Consider the following 15057-nt stretch of genomic DNA (forward strand, 5'->3'; position numbering starts at 1 on the left):
TGTTGAATGTATACTGATACTTAGGGAAAGTGCAGTACCTCAATTAGGACACTAGATGGGGTACCTTAGGATACATAGTTAAGATAGGCCACTGTGGGTAAGCTATGAACATTTCCTGATTGTGGGTAGTGGGGCCAGGGAGCTCAAACAGTCTGGACAGGCTTTAGAGCCCTGGGACAGCATAGTTACCCCAAAACGTTGTGAAGCAAGGATCTCAGCCATCCAGGGTCTATAGTGGCCAGAAGCTTCAGGAGAAGGCTACCGCAGAAGTCACAGCAGAATAGAATAGCAGGTCGCTCCAAGATGTGACAGCTTTCTACATGGTCAGATGCAATTATGTCTGTGTGAAACAGACAGGGGAACCCCTGAAAGTAGTTAAGCCATACAGGCTGCAGTACCAAATGAGATGGTATGACCCGAGAGCATCCCCGGAGACGTGAGGAGGAGCACAGGGAGAGTGAAGGATGTGTACTTTGTGGAATCCCATGTCAATGCTGTAACTTATCTGGAAGTGCTGCATATGGAAACAAGTAAAGTTGTTCATTTAAAGTTGGAACTGGACTCTGTCTCTTTATGCACTAAAGTGAAGGAAGAAGTTTCTCTGCGACTCTGAGAGGACCCTGAGAACTAGGCAAGTGGAACTGTGTGTATGTGGTACAAGTGGCCAGGGCACGCAAAAGCAGACATCTGTGCCAGCCATGAATACGGCCCTGGCTGCTGCTCACACTTGGCCTAGTTGGCAGGATCCTGCATCCTTGCAATGCGGGGATGCCGTGAAAAATGAAGGTGCTGATACCCTGGATATGACTAGTATATCGGATGTGACTGAAACCCTGGATGTGACTGACACTGTATTTGTGACCAAGATGGTGACTCTAAAGATGGTGGAAAATGGTGCCAAAGTGGAGAATGACAAATTTGATCCCACTCCTAAATGGGGTCCTGACCCAGAGATGGTGAGAAAATCAAGCTGACAGCATAGCCTAGTCTGCCCATGGTGGGCGAGTATGAGAAGAAGGCCTTGCCCCTTACAACAGATTGCAGTGAAATGGGTGGAGTGGACAGAAGCGACCCCACCTTAGAACATGTGAGGCCCAGAAGAAAACCCCAGGTGCAGCTGCGTGTTGTCATTGCGAGACATGGCACTGGCAGTGATGGACCACTCTTGCACCCATTGTCATGGCAGGATAGGCCACGTCGAGTTGCAGTGGCAGAAAGAAGAGGAGCAGACAACAGAAGGGAGTCGCCAATGAATTCCAGATGGACCGATTCCCTGTACCTGCGGAGGAGAGCTGCCGGCGGCTGCCGGAGCTGGAACATCATCCTTGGGACCTGGAATCTCTTCACCCGAGGCCAGTGCTTCAATGTCATTGGGAACTGGAAACAACAACCGCCCTGGAGGAGCCAGTGCTGGAAATGAAGGCTGAGCTGGAACTTCAACATCGGGAGCAGGAGTGCACAGCTGTATTGGCAGAGAAATTCAGCGGACATGGGACGGGCGCTGTCAGGATGCTGGAACAGAAGGTGGTGAGTGCACCTTGGCCCTTGATCCTGGCAGGCTGGTCCACGCCTCGGCCCCTCACCCCGGAAGCCCCGTCTGTCACTTGGCTTCCTGTCCCGGGGGCGAGCCCCTGCGTAGCGGTCACAGGCCTCTCATCCTGACTCCCGCTCACCAAACCCAGGAGACTAGACACATGTCTAGTAACAGCCAGTCCCGTTCCCATCCACAGATGGAGGGTCCCTTCCCATCCCCTGGGCAGGCCGCCTGGATTGTGGGAGTTAATGAGGGAAATAAGCAGCATGAGAAAGAGGTCTGGGTGGAGCTATGCCGACATGGAGGGGCACTATGGCCGGGCGTCGCACTCAGGGACAGCTAGTCTACACGGACATTGATCATGGGTATGGCTTCATACGAGAGGAAGGTACTAACGACAAGGTCTATGTCAATGCCGCCTCTGTCAAATTTGGAAGGCCCCTGGAAGAAGGGGATTGAGTTTCCTTTTTTAAAGAGGACAACCCACAGGGATATTTCACGGTGGCTGTCACCCTGTACCAGAATGATGATCTGGAGCTGTGTACGGCCCCGGAGCAGGCCCAGTCAGCCCCCTGTTCCCGGGCCACTGCTTCATCAAACTCTGTCTCTGTTCTGCCTTGGCATTTCTCGTCTCTTGTGGCTGTAGAGTCATCTTTGGCCCAAACCCGGGCATGGGGCTCAAAGGAGGACAATGCGGCATGGGATGTGTGCCGATGAAGTATAAACATTTCTGCTAAAAGGAGAGAGTTGTGCTTGTTGCACTATAGGAAAAAAAATGAAGCAGGACTGTTCCGTGTCCCGCCCTGAGGTACCCCCAGAGTCAGGTGCAATGAGGTCGGTACGGCCAGGAGAAAATGTTTACTTTGCCTTTTTGTTTTGTTGTACCTGTTGTTCTTTCCCTGCTGGATGACAGGACTATGCCCTTGGACTAGGAACGAAACGTGTGCGGCTGTTGCAACAGACTGTGCTCCAGTTACAGGCAGTGCACATGCAAAGAAAGGGCAGTGCTATGGACAAAAGAAAGGGGGGAACACTAGGGTGCCAAGGAAATGCATGGTAAAAATTAAGTAGCAAGTTTTTGAAGGTCTTACCTGCTAATTTTGTTCCTTTTTGGTCATAGATATTTTATCATTTTCTTTTTTTAAGATTAGTTATCATTTACTGGTTGCTTAATGGCACATCATATTGCAGTTTTAAATGTTTGTTTAGTATTTTTAGTCATGAATATCCTGCTTTATGTATGGTATATTATGCCGTTTACCAATCAGATTAATTAAATTTACGTGAAAAACTGAACTGACTGCTACACTGCTACTAAGTACTTATACATGTACAATGTACATAATTGTGTAATGCATATTTTACTGTATTAGAATGCTTACTGCCATTCTATGTTTTTTTAATTATAAATAGTATATCCAGTTAAAGATATGATGACAAACTGAGTGGTTATTGTGTGTACAATATTGTGGAAAATAAGAAACATGGAATAATTCACATGCCTTGAACAAGTGGTAAATCTAAATTTAATGTCAGCATATTTTACATGGTGATTCCTTATGCCAAAAGGAACAAATTTGAGGGGTTAGACTCACCAATTTGCAAAGTTCATTTTTCCTTGGCACCCTAGGGAACACCCTCCCCAAGGACTGAGGACCTATCAGATAGGTCCAATTGGTTTTTCTTGTTCGGGTCTCGAGGACGGGACTGGGGCGTGGAGGACTGTGTGTCAGGCCCTCTTCAGAGAAAAGGGACTCTTATGTGTTTTAAAAAAAAAAAAAGACTTTGCTCGCGGTGAGCCATATATCTTTACTTCAATTGCCTTCCTGTACAAGTATTACGTTGTATATAATAAAGTTTTAAGCGCGATTGGTCGGGGATGACCATTATTGAAGGAAGGGGGAATGTAATCGGGTTACAGGGACATTATTATTACTGGTCCCGGTTTTGAATATGTTACTCTGTTTTTATATAAACTGTTTATGTCATGTGTTGTTTAATGTATACTTAGGGAAAGTGCAGTATCTCAATTACGACACTAGATGGGGTACCTTAGGATACATAGTTAAGATAGGAGGGGCCACTGTGGGTAAGCTAGCAACATTTCCGGATTGTGGGCAGTGAGGCCAGGGAGCCCAAACAGTCCGGATGGGCTTTAGAGCACTGGGACAGCATAGTGACCCCGCAACATTGTGAAGCTAGGAGCCCAGCCATCCAGGGTCTATAGTGGCCAGAAGATACAGGAGAAGGCTACCGCAGAAGTCACAGCAGAATAGAATCAGAAGTCACTCCAAGATGTGGCAGCTTTCTATGTGGGCAGATGCTCTTATGTCTGGAGCAAAATGGACAGAGGAACCCCTGAAAGTTGTTAAGCCATACAGGGAAGACACTGTGGTACCGAGTGAGACGGTACGACTCAGGAACAGCCCCAGAGATGTGAGCAGTAGCACAGGGAGAGTGAAGGATATGTACTGTGTGGAATCCTATGTCTATGCTGTAACTGATCTGGATGTGCTGCGTATGGAAACAAGTAAAGTTGTTTATTTAAAGTTGGAACTGGACTCTGTCTCTTTATGCACTAAAGTGAAGGAATACGTTTCTCTGCGACTCAGAGAGGACCCTTAGAACCAGGCAAGTGAAACAGTGGGACTCTGTATTTGTACGGGTGGCCAGGGCATGCTAAACCACGTATCTGTTGCGGGCCATGACTACGGCCCTGGCTGCTGCTCACATATGCATGTCCATAAATAATAATACTATTAACCACCACGCTAAAAAGAAGCTGAAATGTCACTGTACTTACTTATAATACAGCTGTTTCTGTGTTGTGTGGGGATCCTTGTGCATAAAGGGGTACACCCGGTTATATTGGGTTACTGCAAGGTGAAATAAACAGAATAACGATATATTACTTGGACCCTGCAAGCCTGGTGCTGAGATTCCCCTAGGCACGGGTATCCACAACGGAGACATAGCCCTGACGAAGAGGGGAGCCACCCCTCGAAACGCGTTGGCAGCTTGTCTCTCTCGCGCACCTGTCCCTGCTTTTTGTGATGTCACACTAGCTCCGCGTCCTCAGCGTTTGCTTCCGGCCGGAGCACGCGAGGTGCTGGTGCCTTCCTGCCTCTCACTGGGACGTTACCGTCCAGGAATCTCAGCCCCAGGCACTGACTGCACCATAATCCATCAAGCAGAGGGAGCGGTACAATCGGCACTGCATCCTGCGCATCACCTTACCATCTTTATCGCAGGTAGCCTTCTACGCAGGATATGGTGAGTGCCCGTTGATGTTCATTAACACCAGTGTAATTATCGTGGCTCTCATTGACCTAGAGTGCCGCTTGCTATACCGCTCTACCCTTATCTTATTTATCTATTTATTAGTATCAGTTTACCACACTGGTGAAAAGGAAAAAAACACCAAAGCTCACACAGGAACACTTCAGGTGCATCCTATACAGGTGTATAAAAGGAGTAAGTGGATCTAATTAACACCCCTGTTTAATCCTTGTTAACCCATTTGGACATTCTAAATAACACATCATTTTTTTTTTTTTTTTTTTGTTTGCTTTTTTTGCTCATTTTACCTTCTAGTATTGGTTTACCACACTGTGAAAAAAAGAAAACAAGAAACCTTTATACCCACATACACTCACTGGCCACTTTATTAGGTACACCTGTCCAACTTCTTGTTAACACTTAATTTCTAATCAGCCAATCACATGGCGGCAACTCAGTGCATTTAGGCATGTAGACATGGTCAAGACAATCTCCTGCAGTTCAAACCGAGCATCAGTATGGGGAAGAAAGGTGATTTGAGTGCCTTTGAACGTGGCATGGTTGTTGGTGCCAGAAGGGCTGGTCTGAGTATTTCAGAAACTGCTGATCTACTGGGATTTTCACGCACAACCATCTCTAGGGTTTACAGAGAATGGTCCGAAAAAGAAAAAAAATCCAGTGAGCGGCAGTTCTGTGGGCGGAAATGCCTTGTTGATGCCAGAGGTCAGAGGAGAATGGGCAGACTGGTTCGAGCTGATAGAAAGGCAACAGTGACTCAAATCGCCACCCGTTACAACCAAGGTAGGCCTAAGAGCATCTCTGAACGCACAGTGCGTCGAACTTTGAGGCAGATGGGCTACAGCAGCAGAAGACCACACCGGGTACCACTCCTTTCAGCTAAGAACAGGAAACTGAGGCTACAATTTGTACAAGCTCATCGAAATTGGACAGTAGAAGATTGGAAAAACGTTGCTTGGTCTGATGAGTCTCGATTTCTGCTGCGACATTCGGATGGTAGGGTCAGAATTTGGCGTAAACAACATGAAAGCATGGATCCATCCTGCCTTGTATGGAGCATCTTTGGGATGTGCAGCCGACAAATCTGCGGCAACTGTGTGATGCCATCATGTCAATATGGACCAAAATCTCTGAGGAATGCTTCCAGCACCTTGTTGAATCTATGCCACGAAGAATTGAGGCAGTTCTGAAGGCAAAAGGGGGTCCAACCCGTTACTAGCATGGTGTACCTAATAAAGTGGCCGGTGAGTGTAGGAACACCTCAGGTGCAGTTTGTACAGCCTCTCAAAAAGAGTAAGGCTATGTTCACATTTGCGGTCGGCGCCGCAGCGTCAGGCGCCGCAGCGTCGCCGCATGCGTCATGCGCCCCTATATTTAACATGGGGGCGCATGGACATGCGTCGCACTTGCGTTTTGCGCCGCATGCGTCCCTGCGGCGCCCGCGTCCGGGCGCAGAGGACGCAGCAAGTTGCATTTTTGCTGCGTCCAAAATCAATGAAAAAAAGGACGCATGCGGCGCAAAACGCAGCGTTGTGCATGCGTTTTGCTGCGTTTTTGTTTGCGTTGTGCGTTGCGGCGCCGACGCTGCGGCGCACAACGCAAATGTGAACGTAGCCTTAGTGCATTCAACCGACACCCCTGTTAAATAAATTTGCAGGGTCCAAGTAATATATCGTTATTCTGTTTATTTCACCTTGCAGTAACACAATATAACCGGGTGTACCCCTTTATGCACAAGGATCCCCACACAACACAGACAACAGCTGTATTATAAGTAAGTACAGCGACATTTCAGCTTCTTTTTAGCGTGGTGGTTAATAGTATTATTATTTAGTTTATTATTTTTTCAACAGAGTCTTGCACAGAACCTGTTTTAACCACCTGCAGCTTTCGTGGCCCTCCATCTTATCCTTCCAGGTGACTAAGCGCCAGTGTATATACATCTTATACATGTCCATAAATGTGGTTTGACGTTTGGAGGGGTTGATCTTACTGCCAGATTCCTTAAAAGCCAAATGTCTGCAGTGATTTCGCTGGGCAAATCTACACCAAGTATGACCAAAATTTGCAATAAGGATCAAATATAGATGCACATAAGATGTGCTCTGATCATGCCTTTACAGTCACCCACCTACTGGAGCCAATCACAGGAAGACAAAAGAATGGGTTGTTGCGTCATCACTTCCTTTCCTCGTGCAAACTAGTAAAGCCCCGGAATTAGATTAAGTGGGTATGCCTAATTTTTTTTCCTAGAAAGAGAGGGGCACAATAGCGCAGTTACCAAAATAACAATTAGTTTACTGTAAGCTAAAATTCTCACCTACACACGTTGTGAGTATGCACAACACATATAGTAAGTATGATAAGAGGGCTGCAGGATCTTCAAGAAATTCTGGATAGGATATTTAAGATGCTGACAATTCCGCACTCCTCAAAAATCAGGCAAGGGAATCACAGAGTTCAGAAGAGTTGCATACTTTATTCAGAGCTATAAAACTACGCGTTTCGTGGATGTCCAATTCAATATGCAACTCTTCTGAACTCTGTGATTCCCTTTCCTGATTTTGGAGGAGCGCGGAATTGTCAGCATCTTGAATATCCTATCCAGAATTAGATTTTTTTTTCTAGATTTTGAAGCCATCTCTGCAGTTTGTAAATTTTGTTTAGAGGTCAAACAACACCATTAACTAAATCTCCAAATTTATGCTCAGATCATACAGGTGTATTTTACCCAATGATCCCAAATGTAAACATATTATGATACACATATCTGAATATGGAAGTGAAGCAGACTACTATTCCCTACAGTTTTTTTCAAAAAAGTATACCGATCCATACTAGCCTGATTTAGACCAAAATGACACTCTTTTGGGCCTATGGCTTGATGTATATGCCAGGCGGTTACCCAGCACATACTACTAATGTAAATATGAACCTAGCCTGATTTGCAAGCTGCTCATGATCACCCCCTGACAAAGTGTAAAGTCATACAAACATGTTACTGTGGAAATATCAACATATTGCCACACTTTATGTATATATACTTTTCCATAACACCTTCTTCAGTTACGTCAAGATGCATGACCTGGGGTCATACTTGCAGTTCTAGCAGTCATTTTTTTTTTTTGCTTTACAATTTAACTGAATGAACTGACAAACCGATGACCAATTGACATCGATTTACATCAGAATATGAGATATGATAATTATCAGATTATCAGGGTTTTTTAATATATCCGTTCCCCACAATATTAAGAAGAAAAAAACTCTACCTGGGTGTAAACTAGCATGAACAATTACAAATTAGCACTAATAAAGCTTCAAAATCCTGAGCCAAATGCCAGTCTAACTCCTCAATCAGAAATCCATGTAAAACAGTCTGTGTAGTACAGACTGAGATGCATGGACTGGCAGCGGTCCTCCTGACCCAAATTTGCTAACCTTGCAGGAATATACGAGTTCAGGTCAGGAGACCCGTGGCCGGACCGTGCATCATGGTCCTACATCGACATCTGAATGTAGATTAGAGTTTACACTCACAAATATGATATAAGAAGGAGAATAACACAAATATCCATATTCACATCAATGTAAAAAAATAAACAAACGTTTATTAATAAACAGAGTGGAAAAATCTGTAGCCACTATATTACTACTATATTACTACCACTATATTACTATATTACTATGTTACTATATTAACAAGAAAAGTCCTTTACTGTGATCACATGGGTTATTTTGGATTGTCTAGAATGTAATATAGCAAATCACATTAAGCCAATTTTATTTTAATTATTTTGTGTTTTTACCAGTGGGTTTGTTCCTACTGCACTTAGTAGATTGGCCCTATAAACACATGATGCATTTGTTGCACTTGCTTCCAACTTTGTGAGGTGTCGCAGCATCCATACAAACAAGCTAAAACTTATCAGAAAAGTTCTGTCCGGATGTAAACATAAAAGGTTATGTGAGCAATTTAACATCAATTACAGTTACCAGTCACACACTGTTACTTACCCATGCCACACTGGGTGCATTCATAGGGCTCCTGCCCACTGCATTCCTCACAGTTAGAGTGGCAGTTCACACACTGAGCGTTAAGTGCAAACTGACCATTGGGACACATCATGGCCGACAAGAGGCCACAAACTTGCAAAAGAAGCAGCATAGAGCTGTATACTGTTGATTTTTTCAGCTCCATTTCTCGGGGCAGACTCTCCCTGCAAAGTGTCTGCTATCCAACAGGTGCACCCTGACAATGAGCAGGGAGAGAGAGTTTCCTTGAATGAATTGCAACATGAAATTAGAGTCACAGACTAGTCAAACCGGTTTCTATCCACTTTCCCGCAGATCAAATTCCAGAATTATTGAAGGAGAGCAGTATGGGCAGGAAAAAATGTCCTTTAGCCTCTGGTTAACTGAGCTACTTGTAGTAGTGGAAGAGCTGTGTCTGTGGTATCTATTTGTTCTATAGGTGGTTGATCCAGGTGCATTATCCACAAGGAAGCCATTACTCTCTGACTACCAATATAGTTTTGCCAATGATGTTATCTGACACAGTCTGTACTCATATTATAGATCTAGAGAGTATATTCTTTCATGTGAAAAACTTTTTATCCAACATTTTATAAACAAAAATAGGTAATATAAAGGAAATAGAAAAAAAGAGAAGTTGTTTGTGAGCCATAACCTGACTTTTAAAGTCCATGATGTGTCTTTATTTTACTTGTATCAAAGATTTCGTTAACATTGTTCTGACTGTCTAAGCAGCATTTATGAAAAATGAACAAACTCCCTCTAAGTATAAGTTGTCCTTACCGTAAACTGACATTATATATATATATATATATATATATATATATATATATATATATATATATATCTGAAGCTGGTAAACCAGAGAAGAAGCAAATACAGTACCTTGAAAAACTATTCATACCCAATGAACTTTTCTGCATTTTTCACGTTACACCCACAAACTGAAATGTATTTTATTGGAATTTTATGTGCCATACCAACACAAAGTAGCAAGTATTTGTGATGCGTAGAGGAAATGATTCATGGTTTTATGTGTATTTTAAAAATATAAATTTGAAAATTGTGACATGCATTTGTATTCAGATTAGGTGGACGGCCATGTCTTGGTAGGTTTGCTATTGTGCCATATGCCTTTGATGATGGATTGAACAGTGCTCTGTAACATATTCTCAACTTTATCCCTGACCTGAGAGGTGTGTTCTTTGGTTTTCATGATGCAGTTTGATCCCTAATGTTCTCAAACCAACCTCTGAGGCCTTCACAGAACAGCTGTAGTTATACTGAAAATAAATTTCACACAGGTGGAACCAATTTACTAATTATGTGACTTCTAGAGGCAATTGGTCACTCAGGATTTTATTTAGGGGCCGAAAACAAATGCATGTCACAATTTCCAGATTTATAGTTTTAAAATAATTAGAAAACCATGTACCATTTCCTTTACACTTTGCAAATGCTTGATACTTTGTGTTGGTATATCAAATAAAATCCCCATAAAATACATTTCAGTTGTGGATGTAACATGAAAAAATGTGGAAAAGTTCACAGGGTATGAATATTTTTCAAGGCACTGTAAATTCCAAAATGCTTACACATGTCAAAAATTTTCCATGATGTGGGTCACTGTGATATTAATAATGTGCAAAATTGTAAAACATTTTAGTTAATCAGATGTTTCATTTTGCTATTGAGAAAAGAAGAAGAGAAGAGCAGATGGAGCATTTAGAGGAGCACAGTAAGTAACTGTATAGTCTGGTTTAGATACAGCCTTAGTTTCATAGCTAGTGTTGAGCGATACCTTCCGATATTCGGAAATATCGGTATCGGATTGGATCGGCCGATATCCAAAAACTATCGGATTTCGCCGATACCGATACCTGATAACAATGCAAGTCAATGGGACAAAAATATTGGAATTAAAATAAACCCTTTCTTTCCTTGTAGGTTAATTCTACATTAAGGAAAACAACTAAAAACTAGATGGGCATTTCCTGAAGGAAATACATGGTGCTTGAACAGCGCTGCCAGCTTTACAGGAGCACTTTTCACACACGGGACTGGGGGGCGCACTTACTTTTGCACACGGGGCCGGGGGCGCACTTACTTTTGCACACGGGGCTGGGGGCGCACTTACTTTTGCACACGGGGCCAGGGGCGCACTTACTTTTGCACAAGGGCCCGGGGGCGCACTTACTTTTGCACACGGGCCGGGGGCGCACTTACTTTTGCACACGGGGCCGGGGCACACTTACTTTTGCACACGGGGCCGGGGGCGCACTTACATTTCACACACGGGGCCGGGGGGCACTTACTTTTCACACACGGGGCCGGGGGGGGCACTTACTTTTGCACACGGGGCCGGGGGCGCACTTACTTTTGCACACGGGGCCGGGGGCGCACTTACTTTTCACACACGGGGCCGGGGGGGCACTTACTTTTCACACACGGGGCCGGGGGGGCACTTACTTTTCACACACGGGGCCGGGGGGCACTTACTTTTCACACATGGGACGAGAGGGTGTCATAGTCACTTTATTCTGATGTTTGACTTTGATAAATGATCATGTCCTAAAATGGACACCGTACATTTGCATAGCTGCCATCTTTGGAAGGTCAAGTTGGGGATAATGGAAAGTTCGCCATTATTTCCCATGGGAAATTTTTTTTTTAAAATGCAATTTAAATAAAATCTACATATCGGATCGACTATAAAAGTCATAGCACACCTGTCCCCACCGAGGCCTTTGAAACGCCGCCTGAACGGGGTCTCTGCGCCGAGCGGTTCGGGCCGCATTTATTGCGCAAAACGCGGAGAAGAATAATAACTAGATGGGCATTTCAAGTCAATGGGACAAAAATATTGGAATTAAAATAAACCCTTTCTTTCCTTGTAGGTTAATTCTACATTAAGGAAAACAACTAAAAACTAGATGGGCATTTCCTGAAGGAAATACATGGTGCTTGAACAGCGCTGCCAGCTTTACAGGAGCACTTTTCACACACGGGACTGGGGGGCGCACTTACTTTTGCACACGGGGCCGGGGGCGCACTTACTTTTGCACAAGGGCCCGGGGGCGCACTTACTTTTGCACACGGGGCCGGGGGCGCACTTACTTTTGCACATGGGGCCGGGGGCGCACTTACTTTTGCACACAGGGCCGGGGGCGCACTTACTTTTGCACACGGGGCCGGGGGCGCACTTACATTTCACACACGGGGCCGGGGGGGCACTTACTTTTCACACACGGGGCCGGGGGGCACTTACTTTTGCACACGGGGCCGGGGCGCACTTACTTTTGCACACGGGGCCGGGGGCGCACTTACTTTTCACACACGGGGCCGGGGGGCACTTACTTTTCACACACGGGGCCGGAGGGGCACTTACTTTTGCACCCGGGGGCACACTTACTTTTGCACCCGGGGGCGCACTTACTTTTGCACCCGGGGGCGCACTTACTTTTGGGGCCGCACTTACTTTTGGTGGGCGGGGCTCCTCGGCCTCCGATTTGGTTGGTGGGGCCCCTCGTCCTCCGATTTGGTGGGCGGGGAACCTCGGCCTCCGCTTTGGTTGGCGGGGCCCCACGGCCTCCGATTTGGTGGGCGGGGTCCCTCTCCCTCCGCTTTGGTGGGTGGGGCCGCTCGGCCTTCGATTTGGTGGGTGGGGCTCCTCAGCCTCCAATTTGGTTGGTGGGGCCCCTCGGCCTCCGATTTGGTGGGCGGGGCACCTTATCCTCCGATTTGGTGGGCGGGGACCCTCGGCCTCCGATTTGGTGGGCGGGGCCCCTCGGCCTCTGATTTGGTGGGCGGGGCCCCTCAGCCTCCGATTTGGTGGGCGGGGACCCTCGGCCTCCGATTTGGTGGGCGGGGACCCTCGGCCTCCGCTTTGGTGGGCGGGGCCCCTCGGCCTCCGATTTGGTGGGCGGGGCCACTCGGCCTCCGATTTGGTGAGTGGGGCCCCTCAGCCTCCGATTTGGTGGGCGGGGCTCTTCGGCCTCCGATTTGGTTGGCGGGGCCCCTCGGCCTCCGATTTGGTGGGCGGGGCCCCTCGGCCTCCGCTTTGGTGGGCGGGGCCAGGCCCCTCAGCCTCAGCTGTGGTGGGCGGGGCCGCTCGGCCTTCAATTTGGTGGGCGGGGCTTTTCGGCCTCCGATTTGGTTGGCGGGGCCCCTCGGCCTCCGATTTGGTGGGCGGGGCCCCTCGGCCTCTGCTTTGGTGGGCGGGGCCGGGCCCCTCAGCCTCCGATTTGGTGGGCGGGGCCCCTCAGCCTCCGATTTGGTGGGCGGGGCTCTTCGGCCTCCGATTTGGTTGGCGGGGCCCCTCGGCCTCCGATTTGGTGGGCGGGGCCCCTCGGCCTCCGCTTTGGTGGGCGGGGCTGGGCCCCTCAGCCTCCGCTGTGGTGGGCGGGGCTCCTCGGCCTCTGATTTGGTTGGCGGGGCCCCTCGGCCTCCGATTTGGTTGGCGGGGCCCCTCGGCCTCCGATTTGGGGGGCGGGGACTCTCGGCCTCCGATTTGGTGGGCGGGGACCCTCGGCCTCCGATTTGGTGGGCGGGGACCCTCGGCCTCTGATTTGGTTGGCGTGGACCCTCGGCCTCCGATTTGGTGGGCGGGGACCCTCGGCCTCTGCTTTGGAGGGCGGGGCCCCTCGGCCTCTGATTTGGTGGGCGGGGTCCCTCTGCCTCCGATTTAGTGTGCGGGGACCCTCGGCCTCCGCTTTGGTGGGCGGGGCCCCTCGGCCTTCGATGTGGTGGGCGGGGCTCCTCGGCCTCCGATTTGGTTGGTGGGGACCCTCAGCCTCCGATTTGGTGGGCGGGGACCCTTGGCCTCCGATTTGGTGGGCGGGGACCCTCGGCCTCCGATTTGGTGGGTGGGGCCGTCGGCCTCCGATTTAGTGGGCGGGGCCCCTCGGCCTCCGCTTTGGTGGGCGGGGTCCCTCTGCCAAAACTTTGGTGGGCGGGGCCGCTCCACCTCCGATTTGGTGGGCGGGGCTCCTCGGCCTCTGATTTGGTTGGCGGGGCCCCTCAGCCTCTGCTTTGGTGGGCGGGGCCCCTCGGCCTCCGCTTTGGTGGGCGAGGTCCCTCTGCCAAAACTTTGGTGGGCGGGGCCGCTCGGCCTCCGATTTGGTGGGCGGGGCTCCTCGGCCTCCGATTTGGTTGGTGGGGCCCCTCGGCCTCCGATTTGGTGGGCGGGGCCCCTTGGCCTCCGATTTGGTGGGCGGGGCTCCTCGGCCTCCGATTTGGTTGGTGGGGCCCCTCGGCCTCCGATTTGGTTGGCGGGGACCCTCGGCCTCCGATTTGGTGGCCAGGGACCCTCGGCCTCCGATTTGGTGGGCGGGGACCCTCGGCCTCTGATTTGGTTGGCGTGGACCCTCGGCCTCCGATTTGGTGGGCGGGGACCCTCGGCCTCCGATTTGGTGGGCGGGGACCCTCGGCCTCTGATTTGGTGGGCGGGCCCCTCGGCCTCCGCTTTGGTGGGCGGGGACCCTCGGCCTCCGATGTGGTGGGCGGGGCCCCTCGGCCTCTGCTTTGGTGGGCGGGGCCGGGCCCCTCAGCCTCCGCTTTGGTGGGCGGGGCCGCTCAGCTTTCGATTTGGTGGGCGGGGCTCCTCGGCCTCCGATTTGGTTTGAGGGGCCCCTCGGCCTCCGATTTGGTTGGTGGGGCCCCTCGGCCTCCGATTTGGTGGGCGGGGACTCTCGGCCTCCGATTTGGTGGGCGGGGACCTTCGGCCTCTGATTTGGTGGGCGGGGACCCTCGGCCTCCGATTTGGTGGGAGGGGACCCTCGGCCTCCGCTTTGGTGGGCAAGGTCCCTCGGCCTCCGATTTGGTGGGCGGGGTCCCTCTGCCTCCGATTTGGTGTGCGGGGACCCTCGGCCTCCGCTTTGGTGGGCGGGGCCCCTCGGCCTTCGATTTGGTGGGCGGGGCTCCTCGGCCTCCGATTTGGTGGGCGGGGACCCTCGGCCTCCGATTTGGTGGGCGGGGACCCTCGGCCTCCGATTTGGTGGGCGGGGACCCTCGGCCTCCGATTTGGTGGGCGGGGCCACTCGGCCTCCAATTTGGTGAGTGGGGCCCCTCAGCCTCCGATTTGGTGGGCGGGGCTCTTCGGCCTCCGATTTGGTTGGCGGGGCCCCTCGGCCTCCGATTTGGTGGGCGGGGCCCCTCGGCCTCCGCTTTGGTGGGCGGGGCCAGGCCCCTCA

General features: G+C 49.5%; 1 protein-coding gene across 1 annotated transcript in view; it reads right to left on the bottom strand.

Moving 5' to 3' along the window:
• Positions 1-9106, bottom strand: part of LOC143775586 (cysteine repeat modular protein 2-like) — a 422741-nt gene extending 413635 nt beyond the window's left edge. Inside the window, exon 1 of the mRNA XM_077263910.1 lies at positions 8849-9106. Coding sequence (XP_077120025.1) covers positions 8849-9032 — 184 coding nt within the window. The 5' untranslated portion in view covers positions 9033-9106. The remainder of the gene's footprint in view (positions 1-8848) is intronic.
• Between the last annotated feature and the right edge of the window lie 5951 nt (positions 9107-15057).

Source organism: Ranitomeya variabilis, chromosome 5 (assembly GCF_051348905.1).
Source record: "Ranitomeya variabilis isolate aRanVar5 chromosome 5, aRanVar5.hap1, whole genome shotgun sequence".
Lineage (NCBI taxonomy): Eukaryota > Metazoa > Chordata > Amphibia > Anura > Dendrobatidae > Ranitomeya > Ranitomeya variabilis.